At 58.5% G+C, this 17792-nt stretch overlaps 1 protein-coding gene across 1 annotated transcript in view; it reads right to left on the bottom strand.

The window, feature by feature from the left end:
- Positions 1-10086, bottom strand: part of rps6kal (ribosomal protein S6 kinase a, like) — a 182660-nt gene extending 172574 nt beyond the window's left edge. The window contains exon 1 of the mRNA XM_068047782.1: positions 9937-10086. Within this exon, the coding sequence (XP_067903883.1) occupies positions 9937-9996 (60 nt within the window). The 5' untranslated portion in view covers positions 9997-10086. The remainder of the gene's footprint in view (positions 1-9936) is intronic.
- Between the last annotated feature and the right edge of the window lie 7706 nt (positions 10087-17792).

Below are 17792 nucleotides of genomic sequence, written 5' to 3' on the forward strand. Positions count from 1 at the left end.
TAGAACCAGAAAGGAAGCACATCAAGGTTACCTATTCTGGCAGCAGAAAAAAACACTGACCAGTGAAAACAAATTAAAATTTCAACACTTCAATGCTACACAGACCTGTGGGGCACAACATACATGTATCCTGTTGGCTGTGAAAGACAGTTACATAAATGGTCAATACGGACATTACGGCTTTCAAGGCAGAGTAGCAGATAATCAAAATCTCTCATTGTCATGGAATACCAGGACAAAACATTTGAAACTTCCATGAACCACAACTTCCAGTATTTACAATTTGTATTAAGGGATAGCAAGTCAGCATTGGAGAATTTGTTTTTCAAATACATGGCAATAAGATGTGCTCTGTGGTTCTCCACAATATTAACTAAAATGTAAAATTAACTAATACTTGCTTCAGCTGTCATCAATCTAAACTGAGGTTTAGATTCGGCTTGTTGCAGGTTATCAAAATACTAGACAATTCAAAGCTTCCACCTCCATAGCAGTGCCCATCTCAACTAATGCGTTACTCAAATCCTCATTTATGTCTTGTTTTACCTTGAGACTCAACTCTTCCAGTGCTCTGCTGGCTGACGTCCCATCTTGCAGCCTCCATCAACTCGAACTCAACCAAACCTCTGCTGCCAGTATCCGAACGCGCATCAAGCCCTGTTCAATCAACACTCCCGTGCTCACTGCCCGACAGTGGCTCCTGGTCCAGTCTAATCCAGTTTTCAAATCCTTCCACAGCCTCGCCCCTTCCTACCTCTGCAATCAGCTCCAGCCGCAGAATCCTCCGAGATCTCTGCGCTCTTTCAATACTCTCCGATTAGACATCCCAATTTTTTCTGTTCCATCATTGGCGGACGTGCCTTCAGCTGCCAAGGGCCCAATTTCTGGAATTCCCATCTCTGAACCTCTCCACCTCCTTTAAGACGCTTCTTAAAACCTACCTCTTTCCCTGTCCAAAAAGCGCTATGTGGCTCGGTGTCAAATATGTCTGAAAATGGTTCCTGTGAAACATTTTGGGATATTTTACTACATTTCAGCCACTATATGAATGCTAGCTGTTGTTGAAACCTAAGTGGTAACCTTATTCTACCTCAGGTGAAATGCCATGATGAGTATAATATTGCCAAATATGTGCAGAATTACAAAACATTTATACCACCTAATGTTCAAACAAAACATAGCAGTGAGAATAGCAAAACATACAAAAGTTTGAAGACGACACTTGTTTTGAAATGTGCAGCTAATTCCTTAATGCAGAAGCAGAGAAAGGTATATTCCAAAGGTAGAATAGGCTTACAGTACAGGCGAGGGGGGGGGGGAAAGAGGGCGAGGGGGGGGAGAGGGCGAGGGGGGGGGGGAGAGGGCGAGGGGGGGGGGAGAGAGGGCGAGGGGGGGGAGAGGGCGAGGGGGGGGGAGAGAGGGCGAGGGGGGGGGAGAGAGGGCGAGGGGGGGGGGAGAGAGGGCGAGGGGGGGGGAGAGAGGGCGAGGGGGGGGAGAGAGGGCGAGGGGGGGGGAGAGAGGGCGAGGGGGGGGGGAGAGAGGGCGAGGGGGGGGGGAGAGAGGGCGAGGGGGGGGGGGGAGAGGGCGAGGGGGGGGGGGAAGAGGGCGAGGGGGGGGGGGAAGAGGGCGAGGGGGGGAAGAGGGCGAGGGGGGGGAAGAGGGCGAGGGGGGGGGAAGAGGGCGAGGGGGGGGGAAGAGGGCGAGGGGGGGGGAAGAGGGCGAGGGGGGGGGGAAGAGGGCGAGGGGGGGGGGAAGAGGCGAGGGGGGGGGAAGAGGGCGAGGGGGGGGGAAGAGGGCGAGGGGGGGGGGAAGAGGGCGAGGGGGGGGAAGAGGGCGAGGGGGGGGAAGAGGGCGAGGGGGGGGGGAAGAGGGCGAGGGGGGGGGAAGAGGGCGAGGGGGGGGGAAGAGGGCGAGGGGGGGGGAAGAGGGCGAGGGGGGGGGAAGAGGGCGAGGGGGGGAAGAGGGCGAGGGGGGGGAAGAGGGCGAGGGGGGGGAAGAGGGCGAGGGGGGGGAAGAGGGCGAGGGGGGGGAAGAGGGCGAGGGGGGGGAAGAGGGCGAGGGGGGGGAAGAGGGCGAGGGGGGGGAAGAGGGCGAGGGGGGGGAAGAGGGCGAGGGGGGGGGAAGAGGGCGAGGGGGGGGGAAGAGGGCGAGGGGGGGGGAAGAGGGCGAGGGGGGGGGAAGAGGGCGAGGGGGGGGGAAGAGGGCGAGGGGGGGGGAAGAGGGCGAGGGGGGGGGAAGAGGGCGAGGGGGGGGGAAGAGGGCGAGGGGGGGGGAAGAGGGCGAGGGGGGGGAAGAGGGCGAGGGGGGGGGAAGAGGGCGAGGGGGGGGGAAGAGGGCGAGGGGGGGGAAGAGGGCGAGGGGGGGGAAGAGGGCGAGGGGGGGGGAAGAGGGCGAGGGGGGGGGAAGAGGGCGAGGGGGGGGAAGAGGGCGAGGGGGGGGAAGAGGGCGAGGGGGGGGGAAGAGGGCGAGGGGGGGGGAAGAGGGCGAGGGGGGGGAAGAGGGCGAGGGGGGGGGAAGAGGGCGAGGGGGGGGGGAAGAGGGCGAGGGGGGGGAAGAGGGCGAGGGGGGGGGAAGAGGGCGAGGGGGGGGAAGAGGGCGAGGGGGGGGGAAGAGGGCGAGGGGGGGGGAAGAGGCGAGGGGGGGGAAGAGGGCGAGGGGGGGGGAAGAGGGCGAGGGGGGGGGAAGAGGGCGAGGGGGGGGAAGAGGGCGAGGGGGGGGGAAGAGGGCGAGGGGGGGGGAAGAGGGCGAGGGGGGGGGAAGAGGGCGAGGGGGGGGGAAGAGGGCGAGGGGGGGGGAAGAGGGCGAGGGGGGGGGAAGAGGGCGAGGGGGGGGGAAGAGGGCGAGGGGGGGGAAGAGGGCGAGGGGGGGGAAGAGGGCGAGGGGGGGGGAAGAGGGCGAGGGGGGGGGAAGAGGGCGAGGGGGGGGGAAGAGGGCGAGGGGGGGGGAAGAGGGCGAGGGGGGGGGAAGAGGGCGAGGGGGGGGGAAGAGGGCGAGGGGGGGGGAAGAGGGCGAGGGGGGGGGAAGAGGGCGAGGGGGGGGAAGAGGGCGAGGGGGGGGGAAGAGGGCGAGGGGGGGGAAGAGGGCGAGGGGGGGGGAAGAGGGCGAGGGGGGGGGAAGAGGGCGAGGGGGGGGAAGAGGGCGAGGGGGGGGGAAGAGGGCGAGGGGGGGGGAAGAGGGCGAGGGGGGGGGGAAGAGGGCGAGGGGGGGGAAGAGGGCGAGGGGGGGGGAAGAGGGCGAGGGGGGGGGAAGAGGGCGAGGGGGGGGGGAAGAGGGCGAGGGGGGGGGAAGAGGGCGAGGGGGGGGGAGAGGCGAGGGGGGGGAAGAGGGCGAGGGGGGGGGAAGAGGGCGAGGGGGGGGAAGAGGGCGAGGGGGGGGGAAGAGGGCGAGGGGGGGGAAGAGGGCGAGGGGGGGGAAGAGGGCGAGGGGGGGAAGAGGGCGAGGGGGGGGGAAGAGGGCGAGGGGGGGGGAAGAGGGCGAGGGGGGGGGAAGAGGGCGAGGGGGGGGAAGAGGGCGAGGGGGGGGGAAGAGGGCGAGGGGGGGGGAAGAGGGCGAGGGGGGGGGGAAGAGGGCGAGGGGGGGGGGAAGAGGGCGAGGGGGGGGGAAGAGGGCGAGGGGGGGGGAAGAGGGCGAGGGGGGGGGAGAGGGCGAGGGGGGGGGAAGAGGGCGAGGGGGGGGGAAGAGGGCGAGGGGGGGGGAAGAGGGCGAGGGGGGGGGAAGAGGGCGAGGGGGGGGAAAGGGCGAGGGGGGGGAAGAGGGCGAGGGGGGGGAAGAGGGCGAGGGGGGGGGGAAGAGGGCGAGGGGGGGGGAAGAGGGCGAGGGGGGGGAAGAGGGCGAGGGGGGGGAAGAGGGCGAGGGGGGGGAAGAGGGCGAGGGGGGGGAAGAGGGCGAGGGGGGGAAGAGGGCGAGGGGGGGGGAAGAGGGCGAGGGGGGGGGAAGAGGGCGAGGGGGGGGGAAGAGGGCGAGGGGGGGGGAAGAGGGCGAGGGGGGGGGAAGAGGGCGAGGGGGGGGGAAGAGGGCGAGGGGGGGGGAAGAGGGCGAGGGGGGGGAAGAGGGCGAGGGGGGGGGAAGAGGGCGAGGGGGGGGGAAGAGGGCGAGGGGGGGGAAGAGGCGAGGGGGGGGGAAGAGGGCGAGGGGGGGGGAAGAGGGCGAGGGGGGGGGAAGAGGGCGAGGGGGGGGAAGAGGGCGAGGGGGGGGGAAGAGGGCGAGGGGGGGGGAAGGGCGAGGGGGGGGGAAGAGGGCGAGGGGGGGGGAAGAGGCGAGGGGGGGGGGAAGAGGGCGAGGGGGGGGGAAGAGGGCGAGGGGGGGGGGAAGAGGGCGAGGGGGGGGGAAGAGGGCGAGGGGGGGGGGAAGAGGGCGAGGGGGGGGGGAAGAGGGCGAGGGGGGGGGGAAGAGGGCGAGGGGGGGGGAAGAGGGCGAGGGGGGGGGGAAGAGGGCGAGGGGGGGGGGAAGAGGGCGAGGGGGGGGGGAAGAGGGCGAGGGGGGGGGAAGAGGGCGAGGGGGGGGGAAGAGGGCGAGGGGGGGGGGAAGAGGGCGAGGGGGGGGGAAGAGGGCGAGGGGGGGGGAAGAGGGCGAGGGGGGGGGAAGAGGGCGAGGGGGGGGGGAAGAGGGCGAGGGGGGGGGAAGAGGGCGAGGGGGGGAAGAGGGCGAGGGGGGGGAAGAGGGCGAGGGGGGGGGAAGAGGGCGAGGGGGGGGGAAGAGGGCGAGGGGGGGGGAAGAGGGCGAGGGGGGGGGAAGAGGGCGAGGGGGGGGGAAGAGGGCGAGGGGGGGGAAGAGGGCGAGGGGGGGGGGAAGAGGGCGAGGGGGGGGAGAGGCGAGGGGGGGGGAAGAGGGCGAGGGGGGGGGAAGAGGGCGAGGGGGGGGGAAGAGGGCGAGGGGGGGGGAAGAGGGCGAGGGGGGGGAAGAGGGCGAGGGGGGGGGAAGAGGGCGAGGGGGGGGGGAAGAGGGCGAGGGGGGGGGGGGGAAGAGGGCGAGGGGGGGGGAAGAGGGCGAGGGGGGGGGAAGAGGGCGAGGGGGGGGGAAGAGGGCGAGGGGGGGGGGAAGAGGGCGAGGGGGGGGGAAGAGGGCGAGGGGGGGGGAAGAGGGCGAGGGGGGGGGGAAGAGGGCGAGGGGGGGGGAAGAGGGCGAGGGGGGGGGGAAGAGGGCGAGGGGGGGGGGAAGAGGGCGAGGGGGGGGGGAAGAGGGCGAGGGGGGGGGAAGAGGGCGAGGGGGGGGGGAAGAGGGCGAGGGGGGGGGGAAGAGGGCGAGGGGGGGGGGAAGAGGGCGAGGGGGGGGGGAAGAGGGCGAGGGGGGGGGAAGAGGGCGAGGGGGGGGGGAAGAGGGCGAGGGGGGGGGAAGAGGGCGAGGGGGGGGGAAGAGGGCGAGGGGGGGGGGAAGAGGGCGAGGGGGGGGGGAAGAGGGCGAGGGGGGGGGAAGAGGGCGAGGGGGGGGGAAGAGGGCGAGGGGGGGGGGAAGAGGGCGAGGGGGGGGGGAAGAGGGCGAGGGGGGGGGGAAGAGGGCGAGGGGGGGGGGAAGAGGGCGAGGGGGGGGGAAGAGGGCGAGGGGGGGGGAAGAGGGCGAGGGGGGGGGAAGAGGGCGAGGGGGGGGGGAAGAGGGCGAGGGGGGGGGGAAGAGGGCGAGGGGGGGGGGAAGAGGGCGAGGGGGGGGGGAAGAGGGCGAGGGGGGGGGAAGAGGGCGAGGGGGGGGGGAAGAGGGCGAGGGGGGGGGGAAGAGGGCGAGGGGGGGGGGAAGAGGGCGAGGGGGGGGGAAGAGGGCGAGGGGGGGGGAAGAGGGCGAGGGGGGGGGGAAGAGGGCGAGGGGGGGGGGAAGAGGGCGAGGGGGGGGGAAGAGGGCGAGGGGGGGGGAAGAGGGCGAGGGGGGGGAAGAGGGCGAGGGGGGGGAAGAGGGCGAGGGGGGGGAAGAGGGCGAGGGGGGGGAAGAGGGCGAGGGGGGGGAAGAGGGCGAGGGGAAGAGGGGGGGGGGGAGAGGGCGAGGGGGGGGGAAGAGGGCGAGGGGGGGGAAGAGGGCGAGGGGGGGGGAAGAGGGCGAGGGGGGGGGAAGAGGGCGAGGGGGGGGAAGAGGGCGAGGGGGGGGAAGAGGGCGAGGGGGGGGGAAGAGGGCGAGGGGGGGGAAGAGGGCGAGGGGGGGGAAGAGGGCGAGGGGGGGGGAAGAGGGCGAGGGGGGGGAAGAGGGCGAGGGGGGGGAAGAGGGCGAGGGGGGGGGAAGAGGGCGAGGGGGGGGGAAGAGGGCGAGGGGGGGAAGAGGGCGAGGGGGGGGAGAGGGCGGGGGGGAAGAGGCGAGGGGGGGGGAAGAGGGCGAGGGGGGGGGAAGAGGGCGAGGGGGGGGAAGAGGGCGAGGGGGGGGGAAGAGGGCGAGGGGGGGGAAGAGGGCGAGGGGGGGGGAAGAGGGCGAGGGGGGGGGAAGAGGGCGAGGGGGGGGGAAGAGGGCGAGGGGGGGGGAAGAGGGCGAGGGGGGGGGAAGAGGCGAGGGGGGGGGAAGAGGGCGAGGGGGGGGGAAGAGGGCGAGGGGGGGGAAGAGGGCGAGGGGGGGGGGAAGAGGGCGAGGGGGGGGGAAGAGGGCGAGGGGGGGGGAAGAGGGCGAGGGGGGGGGAAGAGGGCGAGGGGGGGGGAAGAGGGCGAGGGGGGGGGAAGAGGGCGAGGGGGGGGGAAGAGGGCGAGGGGGGGGAAGAGGGCGAGGGGGGGGAAGAGGGCGAGGGGGGGGAAGAGGGCGAGGGGGGGGAAGAGGGCGAGGGGGGGGGAAGAGGGCGAGGGGGGGGGAAGAGGGCGAGGGGGGGGAAGAGGGCGAGGGGGGGGGAAGAGGGCGAGGGGGGGGGAAGAGGGCGAGGGGGGGGAAGAGGGCGAGGGGGGGGAAGAGGGCGAGGGGGGGGGAAGAGGGCGAGGGGGGGGGAAGAGGGCGAGGGGGGGGGAAGAGGGCGAGGGGGGGGGAAGAGGGCGAGGGGGGGGGAAGAGGGCGAGGGGGGGGGAAGAGGGCGAGGGGGGGGGAAGAGGGCGAGGGGGGGGAAGAGGGCGAGGGGGGGGGAAGAGGGCGAGGGGGGGGGAAGAGGGCGAGGGGGGGGGAAGAGGGCGAGGGGGGGGGGAAGAGGGCGAGGGGGGGGGAAGAGGGCGAGGGGGGGGGAAGAGGGCGAGGGGGGGGGAAGAGGGCGAGGGGGGGGGAAGAGGGCGAGGGGGGGGAAGAGGGCGAGGGGGGGGGAAGAGGGCGAGGGGGGGGGAAGAGGGCGAGGGGGGGGGAAGAGGGCGAGGGGGGGGGGAGGGCGAGGGGGGGGGAAGAGGGCGAGGGGGGGGAAGAGGGCGAGGGGGGGGGAAGAGGGCGAGGGGGGGGGAAGAGGGCGAGGGGGGGGGAAGAGGGCGAGGGGGGGGGAAGAGGGCGAGGGGGGGGGAAGAGGGCGAGGGGGGGGGAAGAGGGCGAGGGGGGGGAAGAGGGCGAGGGGGGGGGGAAGAGGGCGAGGGGGGGGGGAAGAGGGCGAGGGGGGGGGAAGAGGGCGAGGGGGGGGAAGAGGGCGAGGGGGGGGAAGAGGGCGAGGGGGGGGGAAGAGGGCGAGGGGGGGGGAAGAGGGCGAGGGGGGGGGAAGAGGGCGAGGGGGGGGGAAGAGGGCGAGGGGGGGGAAGAGGGCGAGGGGGGGGGAAGAGGGCGAGGGGGGGGAAGAGGGCGAGGGGGGGGGGAAGAGGGCGAGGGGGGGGGAAGAGGGCGAGGGGGGGGGAAGAGGGCGAGGGGGGGGGAAGAGGGCGAGGGGGGGGGAAGAGGGCGAGGGGGGGGGAAGAGGGCGAGGGGGGGGGAAGAGGGCGAGGGGGGGGGAAGAGGGCGAGGGGGGGGAAGAGGGCGAGGGGGGGGGAAGAGGGCGAGGGGGGGGGAGAGGGAGGGGGGAAGAGGGCGAGGGGGGGGAAGAGGGCGAGGGGGGGGGAAGAGGGCGAGGGGGGGGGAAGAGGGCGAGGGGGGGGAAGAGGGCGAGGGGGGGGGAAGAGGGCGAGGGGGGGGGAGAGGGCGAGGGGGGGGAAGAGGGCGAGGGGGGGGAAGAGGGCGAGGGGGGGGAAGAGGGCGAGGGGGGGGAAGAGGGCGAGGGGGGGGAAGAGGGCGAGGGGGGGGGGAAGAGGGCGAGGGGGGGGGAAGAGGGCGAGGGGGGGGGAAGAGGGCGAGGGGGGGGGAAGAGGGCGAGGGGGGGGGAAGAGGGCGAGGGGGGGGAAGAGGGCGAGGGGGGGGGAAGAGGGCGAGGGGGGGGGAAGAGGGCGAGGGGGGGGGAAGAGGCGAGGGGGGGGGAAGAGGGCGAGGGGGGGGGAAGAGGGCGAGGGGGGGGGGAAGAGGGCGAGGGGGGGGGGGAAGAGGGCGAGGGGGGGGGGAAGAGGGCGAGGGGGGGGGGAAGAGGGCGAGGGGGTGGCATTTATATAGAACTTTTAATCCCTTTAACTCTTCCTGGTGCCCTTTGTTCTTCCATAATCCAGAACTCAAACTCTGATAAGCACTCTGACAAGTTAACATCAGGTTTGCTTTGTAGCAAGATCACTGTCGGTTTGTCTCTCTCTCGTCCCCTCCCACCCCCAACTTTCTTTCCTCAGGAAGTGAGAGCACACACTGCTGGGGCACTCCATGCAGCAGCCTCAGAATCTTCCAAACTCATCAAAATCCAACTCCCACCAAATGAGAAGTGAAGTTGCCATGATCAAACTTAATAGATTGACAAAAAGCATTTCACACCAGAAACACAAATAATGTTTTTAATTTTTTCCCTCCAATTTTAAACCAAATCCTACTTTCCACAAGAAAATACTGAAATCGAGGTGATACTGCACATGTGGTGCTGATGGGCAGGATGTGGTTTTGCCCACATGATTCCTACCACACTGAGATCCTGAGAAGCCCTGTGAAAGAGAATTAAGAAGTGCCTCAGTCTCAAAGAGATGTCTCAGAGGAAACTGTCGTTACGATACATAACAAGACAACGTAAACCTAAAACATTGCTTTGAAATGTTCAATGACAAAAAGGCAATGGTTCAGGGCTAATTTAAGATAGACATCGGGAAGTACTTTTTTTAATACACATACAGTGATGAATTGCTGAAAAGTATTAACAGTGTGATCGAAGCTCATTTAACAAACTAGGCACTAACAGAAAGACAATGTCGATGGTATTCTGGATAAACGACATGAAACATGTTGAAGGGAACCTCTTCCCCAAAACTATCAGAACAAAAAAATCAGAACAAGAAGTCTACTCATCCATAGATCTGCTTGCAGTCAGCTCAAGGGTAGCAAAGGCTGAGGAAATAACTCTTCGCCCATCAGTTCAGCAAGGAAATAGGATATGTCTTTAAACCAAAATAAACTCATAAATCACCCAAATAATGAGGAATCCCCTGAATTACAACCTTCAACTCACTGCGACTACGTTATCTTACACACTGAATAATTTAAAAACAGTTTTCTAATTTTGTCAAGCAGCAAATGCACAAATATAGGAAAGAGATGGTGTGACTTGATTAAGTAGCAACAGACATAAAACCTGAATACATAATAAGTCATTAAGTGCAAAGTATCAAGTCTTTTTTCCCCCGACAAGAGTGATGGGAAAAACTACTTAGGAAAGCCCAATGACCAGCAGCGTAAATTGGCAATACTGTGGTGAGTGACAGGTCTCACAATTACAGGAGACCACCAGCAATCAACACAGCAACAATCACTTGGCACAGATAGAAGATGGGCACAAACTCGGTGGGGGCTGTGAAGCGAGGACAGGCGTGGAGTCTGGGAGGGGCTATAAGTAGGGCTGGGCACAGACTCCAGGGAGGGCTAAGATCAGGGCTGGGGCACACCCAGGGAGTGGGGTGAGGTTCCGGGGACAGTTAGTCTGCCGCGGTTTAAGATGCGACAGCGGCCGGCAGTACATGCCTCGGGCCCCCGTCCACGCTCACACCGGCCCGACCATCCACCAACCTCTCCAACACCGCCTACCTCACTCACACTCGACAGCTCCATTTTTTGCCAGGACTCCTCCAGTTGTGCAAACGGCATCCTAATCCTGCCGCCAAGCGCGGCTGCCTTTCATACTGCGGCGGGTAGACAAACACCAAAAGAAAACCGGCTCAGAGACAGAACCTCCCCTCCCCCAGCCCCCACCTCCCAGGACACGCCCCTTCCAAGATGGCCACCGCCGCTGCAACCCAATCGGAAGCCTCCAGCCCGTGACGTCAGCGCGCGCAGCAAGTCCCGCCTATGCGCGCGCGCGCCGTTTCGAGAAGCTTTGGTGCAGTCGCTCGCACGCTCTCAGTAACCATAGTGGATTAATTCTATTCATGATCAGCTGCGGGGATTCAGGCTGCTCCCCATTGATCAGCTGCGGGGATTCAGGCTGCTCCCCATTGATCAGCTGCGGGGAATCAGGCTGCTTCCCATTGATCAGCTGCGGGGATTCAGGCTGCTCCCCATTGATCAGCTGCGGGGATTCAGGCTGCTCCCATTGATCAGCTGCGGGGATTCAGGCTGCTTCCCATTGATCAGCTGCGGGGATTCAGGCTGCTCCCCATTGATCAGCTGCGGGGATTCAGGCTGCTTCCCATTGATCAGCTGCGGGGATTCAGGCTGCTCCCCATTGATCAGCTGCGGGGATTCAGGCTGCTCCCCATTGATCAGCTGCGGGGATTCAGGCTGCTTCCCATTGATCAGCTGCGGGGATTCAGGCTGCTCCCCATTGATCAGCTGCGGGGATTCAGGCTGCTCCCCATTGATCAGCTGCGGGGATTCAGGCTGCTCCCCATTGATCAGCTGCGGGGATTCAGGCTGCTTCCCATTGATCAGCTGCGGGGATTCAGGCTGCTTCCCATTGATCAGCTGCGGGGATTCAGGCTGCTCCCCATTGATCAGCTGCGGGGATTCAGGCTGCTCCCCATTGATCAGCTGCGGGGATTCAGGCTGCTCCCCATTGATCACCTGTGGGGATTCATGCTGCACCCCATTGATCACCTGTGGGGATTCATGCACCCCATTGATCACCTGTGGGGATTCATGCTGCACCCCATTGATCACCTGTGGGGATTCATACTGCACCCCATTGATCACCTGTGGGGATTCATGCTGCACCCCATTGATCAGCTGCGGGGATTCAGGCTGCTCCCCATTGATCAGCTGCGGGAATCGGGCTGCTCCCCATTGATCAGCTGCGGGGATTCAGGCTGCTCCCCATTGATCAGCTGCGGGGATTCAGGCTGCTCCCCATTGATCAGCTGCGGGGATTCAGGCTGCTCCCCATTGATCAGCTGCAGGGATTCATGCTGCTCCCCATTGATCACCTGCTGGGATTCATGCTGCACCCCATTGATCACCTGTGGGGATTCATACTGCACCCCATTGATCACCTGTGGGGATTCATGCTGCTCCCCATTGATCAGCTGGGGGGGGTGCGGAATTAGTGCTCCTCACTCCATTTATGTTCTTTCGGAAATGTATACTGATAGAACATTTCACGGCTGTGAAATATAACACTTTCCTATGAAATTTTGTCTACATGAGGAACTGTTTCCTCTTGCTTTCATCTATCAAGATACCAACAGAGGAACTGTACCATAGTGATTGGGTGAGCCACAATGTTTATTTAACATATTGGCCTAATTTATTTTTGTATTAAGTATTCACACCTAAAATTACAGGCCTTCCCCAATGCTCTATTGATCTAAATGATCTCAGTCGACACAATTCAACCTCTATGCAGATAAAGCAAATGGTACAGTTGAGTGTTTTCACTGTTCAAATGAACATAAGCTAAAACTTTTACCTGCCCACATCATATATTACTGAAATTCTAGTAATAGCATCAGTTGAGCTCAGTGGCCCATTTCTGTGCTGTATATACTAAATCAAGAGCGCAGATACAGGCCACAGGGCCCAAATGATCCATGTTGTTGTTTGTACCTCACATGAACCTCCTCCCTGTCTAATTACCTCTTCCCACCCAGCTCTTGTATCCCTCTATTCCGTTCTCCCTCATATATACATCAGCCTCGCCTCAAATGTAACAAAGTCATCTGCTTCACCTCTCCATGTGGTAGTGAGTTCCACATTCTTACCACCCTAAAAGAAATTCCTCTAAATTTTTTATTTTATGTTAATATTCATCTTATGTCCTCTTATTCTGGACTCATTTAAAAAATTAAGCAATAATCCTTACGAAATAACCTTTTAGAAGATCTGCATACCACAAGAACCTGATCTTGACTGACATGATGTTTACATAGATCCAAAACATCCTGCTTGACAAACTTAACAATGTTTTTTGAGAAGGTGTAAGAAACACTGGATGAGGCATTATGCAGTTGCCTTTGACATGGTATCACACAGGAGAATATTGGAGAAGATGAAAGGGGTGGTATTAGGGAGAGTGTAGAAAAAATAAAACTTAGAAGGATGGAGACTGAGGAGATTACAATGTTTCTCAGAGTGATTAGAAGTGGGTATCAGTGTCCCACAATGCTTTGGTCTGGGACCGATTTAGTTCACTGTCTGCATCAATAATTTGGATATAGGGCTAGAGGGAGTGGTGTGTCATAATTGTTCCACATGATACTAAAACAGGAGGCATTGTAAATAACTCTGAGAATCAAAGTATCTGCAAGTTTGTGGAATGGGTAAAAAAAGTGCTAGGTGGAATTCAATATTCGTAAATGGGAGGTGGTACATTTGGTAAAAAACATAAAAGTAATGATTAAACTTTGGAGAAAGCTGGTGATGTAGAGGAGCAGAGAGATTTAGGTTTCAAATTTAGAAGACATGAAAAGCAGCAATCTAAGTGGATAAGATGATTAAAGAAAGCTAATGGAATGTTGGATTTTATGGCAAGAGGCATCAAATATAAAAGTTAATATTTAATGGTGATTCTGTGTGTAACAGTTGGAGTACTGTGTACAGCTTTGCAGCATACTATAGGAAGGATGATAAGGCTATAGGGAGGGTACAGCACAGATTTATTAGGATGCTGCCTATTATGAGGAAATACGGATGTAAAGAAAAACTTGAAAGATTGGGACTATTTTCAATAGAACAGAGGAGATTATAAGGTGTTTAGAGAGAGGTATTTAAAATTAAGTAGGAATGGGTCAGAGTAGATAGAAATAGGCTGCTTCCAGTGATTAACGAGTCAAGATCAGGAGGAAAAGATTAAATGAATCAGATTTAGGACAGAGAGCAGGAGAATCTTTTTAACACAGTGTTGTGAGGTTGTAGACTATGCAACTAGAGTTAGTGACTGAAGTAAAGACCAAGTGAACATTTACGAATAGGTTAGATAGCTAGTTGAAAAAAGGGGTAATAAACGGGGTATGAGAAAGGATGAGCTTATGGAATTGGGACTATTGCTCACATGAAGGATAAACACCAACACAAATTAGTTGGGCTGAATAGCCTGTTTCTGTGTTGTAAATTATATATAATTTTATATAGTACTCAGGAGCCAAGTGGCAATATGTCCCAGTAATGTAATGTGATATTTAAATAACTCATAGATTCCACTGGGCGTAAGTCACTTTTGACTTGCTCATTCATATGCTATGCATTTGGATCTAATTATTAATTAAATATCATATCACAATAGGATCCTTGCATTAGTTTCAATTTAAGGTCATTGTGTTGTGCTTCTGCTTTTATACTGCACTCAAAGCTGATAATCTTCAACTCATTTGTAATAGGTGAAAATAATCCTTTGAAGCTCCCTTCAGCCACCTATTATGGAGTGGCTGCTTTTCATGACTGCACACGACTAAAATATTGCACTAATTTAGGAAATTATTCATAAGGGAAATAATTGAATGTAAGTTGTATATATTTGAGCCCATGAAGTCTGTCCCAACAATACATTCACGAAAATAAAATCACCATGGTTACCATCTGTGCAGCTTTATAGATTGTTTTATTATTGCTATAAACTTTGAAAGGTCCAATTTAGCTTTTTGTATATTACCTGAGGTTTTTATATGCATTTGCTTTGTATGGAACTTTTTGTTCAGCCTCACATAACATAAAAGGCTGGTGAACAAAACTAAGCCTCATGGAATAGGAGCGTCAGCGACAGTTTGGAAAAAATGAAATGGCTTAAGGACAGAAAACAGTGAGCTGTGGTAAATAATTGTTTTTCAGACTGGAGGGTGGTAGACAGTGGGGTTCCCCAAAGGAACCAATGCTAGGACAACTGTTTTCTTGATATATAAATGACTTGGATATTGGAATAGACGTAAATTTCAAAATTTGCTGATGATACCAAATTTGGAGGTCTGTGAAACAGTGAGGATGATACAAATTGATTGCAACGGGACATAGATAGGCCAGCAGAATGGGCAGACAAGTGGCAGATAGAATTTCAGATAGAGAAATGTGAGGTGATGAATTTTGCAGAAGGGATAGGGAGAGGCAATATAGACTAAATGGAACAGTTCTAAAGAATGTGCAAAGACAGAGGGGCCCCGGTATCCATGTGCAAAAATCTTTGAAGGTGGCAGGACATAATGGGCCACATTTAGTGAGCCCGCTGCCGGTCCCAGCGGTGGGACTGGAAATGGATGCTGTTCCTGATTGTCGCGTGGACAGCCGCCCAACTGTAATCACACGGTGGGCGGCCATTTTACATACTGGAAGTGTGGGGGGCCCCCCAATCGCAAGGCCGGGGCAGGAGGTAAGACGCTGACTAGGAGTACCCTCCCCAATTGCAAGGCCGGAGCAGGAGTGGGCGCCATATTTAAAGGCCTGTCAGCCCTGTATTCACTCCTGCCTGGTATAAAAGAGTACCTGCAACAGTGCCGTTTGCTGCCCCAGGATCCCTTTTTTTTATTCGTTCATGGGATGTGGGTGTTGCTGGCTAGGTCAGCATTTATTGCCCATCCCTAATTGCCCTTGAGAAGGTGGTGCTGAGATGCCTTCTTGAACTGTTGCAGTCCATGTTGGGTAGGTACACCCACATTGTTGTTCGGAAGGGAGTTACAGGATTTTGACCCAGCGACAGTGAAGGAACAGCGATATAGTTCCAAGTCAGGATGGTGTGTGGCTTGGAGGGGAACTTGCAGGTGGTGATGTTCCCATGCATTTGCTGCCCTTGTCCTTCTAGGTGGTAGAAGGCCGTGGGTTTGGAAGGTGCTGTCAAAGGAGCATTGGTGCGTTGCTGCAGTGCATCTTGTAGATGGTACACACTGCTGCCACTGTGCATCGGTGGTGGAGGGAGTGAATGTTTGTGGATGGTGTGCCAATCAAGCACACTGCTTTGTCCTGGATGGTGTCGAGCTTCTTGAGTGTTGTTGAGCTGCACCCATCCAGGCAAGTGGAGAGTATTCCATCACACTCCTGACTTGTGCCTTGTAGATGGTGGACAGGATTTGGGGAGGCAGTATTCCCAGCCCCTGACCTGCTTTTGTAGCCACGATATTTATATGGCTACTCCAGTTCAGTTTCTGGTCAATGGTAACCCCCAGGATGTTGATGATGGGGGATTCAGTGATTGTAATGCCATTGAATGTCAAGGGGAGATGGTTAGATTCTCTCTTATTGGAGATAGTCATTGCCTGCCACTTGTGTGGCGTGAATGTTACTTGCCACTTAACAGCCTATGCCTGGATATTGTCCAATTCTTGCTGTATTTCTACATGGACTGCTTCAGTATCTGAGGAGTCGCGAATGGTGTTGAACAGCATGCAATCATCAGCTAGCATCCCCACTTCTGTCCTTATGATTGAAGGAAGGTCATTGATGAAGCAGCTGAAGATGGTTGGGCCTAGGATACGACCCTGAGGAATTCCTGCAGTGATGTCCTGTAGCTCAGATGATTGACCTCCAACAATCACAACCATCTTCCTTTGTGCTAGGTATGACTCCAACCAACAGAGAGTTTTCCCCCTGATTCCCATTGACTCCAGTTTTGCTAGGGTTCCTTGATGCCATACTCAGTCAAATGCTGTCTTGATGTCAAGGGCAGTCACTCTCACCTCACTTCTTGAGTTCAGCTCTTTTGTCCATGTTTGAACCAAGGCTGTAATGAGGTCAGGAGCTGAATGGCCCTGACGGAACCCAAACTGAGCTTCACTGAGCAGGTTATTGGTAAGAAAGTGCAGTTTTATAGCACTGTCGACAACACCTTCCATCACTTTACTGATGATCAAGAGTAAACTAATAGTGCGGTAATTGGCTGGGTTGGACTTGTCCTGCTTTTTGTATACAGGACACACCTGGGCAATTTTCCACATTGCCGGGTAGATGCCAGTGTTGTAGCTGTACTGGAACAGCTTGGATAGGGACACGGCAGGTTCTGGAGCACAGGTCTTCAGTACTATTGCCGGAATGTTGTCAGGGCCCATAGCCTCTGCTGCCCCTGGACCCCTTCTGCTGCCTGATAGTCAAGGAGCAGAACGTGAGTCTGCATTGACTATGGCTGAAGGAAGACACCGAGAGACCCCATGGTTTAGCGATGCCTTCCTGGAGATTTTCCTCCAGGCTGCAAGGGAAAGGCAGGAGGCCCTCTTCCCCGGTGATGGCATAAAATGTCCTCCCGCGAGACCAAGCAAACCTGGATGAAGATCGCAGAGGAGGTCAGCAGCCAAGGGGTCACCACTGGATATGAGCTCAGTGTCACAAGAGGATCAATGAACTCCTCCATTCCGCCAAGGTGATGGCTCCTTACCTCTTTCCTTTTCAGGGATAGCATGAAGCTACACAGGAGGAAGCGGGACATGGGTTGGGAGGCACCACAGAAGAATGGGCAAAGAGGGTAAGCATCACCTCATCTCGACAAATGCATGGCTGCATCTCAGCCACAGGCCACCCTCTTCACAGCTCACCCGCAGCTGACGAGAGGATGAGCTATATATGAACCCCAGTAGGGGACGACAGGCTGCCACTGGCAGAACTGTCATGTTGATAACTCTGCAAAGTATATCCCTGTTTCCACTTGCAGGACAAGAGGGCCCATAACAGCAGGGAGACATTATGGACTGGCAGAGAGATCTCGGACATCAGGCCTCCCTCCACGGCTGAGGAGGAAGCACTTGAACTAGTGGGGGCCCAGGGTGTCTTAAATGGGTGACCCCTTATTTTTAAACAATGACTCCTAGTTCTAAATTCTCCCACAAGGTGGAACACCCTTTTCCCATCCACCCTGTCAAGATCCCTCAGGATCTTAGATGTTTCAATCAAATCGCCTCTTACTCTTCTAAACTGCAGCAGATACAAGCCTAGCCTGTCCAGCTATTCCTCATTAGACAACCCACCCATTCATTTCGTAAACCTTCTCTGAAATGCTTCCAACACAATTACATCCTTCCTTAAATAAGGAGACCAGCACTGTACACAGCACTCCAGATGGCCTGTATAACTGAAGCATAAGCTCCCTACTTTTGTATTCAATTCCCCTCGCAATGAACTATAACATTCTATTAGCTTTCCTAATTACTTGCTGTACCTGCATACTAAGCTGTTGTGATTCATGCACGAGGCCACCCAGATGCCTCTGCATCTCAGAGCTCTGCAATCTCTCACCATTTAGATAATATGCTTTGTTTTTATTCTTCCTGCAAAAATGGACAATTTCATATTTTCCCACATTATATTCCATTTGCCAGATTTTGCCCACTCACTTAACCTATCTATATCACTTTGTAGCCTCCTTACGTCCTCTTAACAACTTATTTTCCTCCTATCTTTGTGTCATCAGCAAATGCAGCAACCATACCTTCCGTCCCTTCACCCAAGTCACTCATATAAACTGTAAAAAGTTGAGGCCCCAGCACTGATCTCTGCGGCACACCACTCGTTACATCTTGCCAACCAGAAAATGATTCATTTAT

The sequence above is a fragment of the Heterodontus francisci genome, chromosome 15, assembly GCF_036365525.1.
Source record: "Heterodontus francisci isolate sHetFra1 chromosome 15, sHetFra1.hap1, whole genome shotgun sequence".
In the NCBI taxonomy this organism is placed as follows: domain Eukaryota; kingdom Metazoa; phylum Chordata; class Chondrichthyes; order Heterodontiformes; family Heterodontidae; genus Heterodontus; species Heterodontus francisci.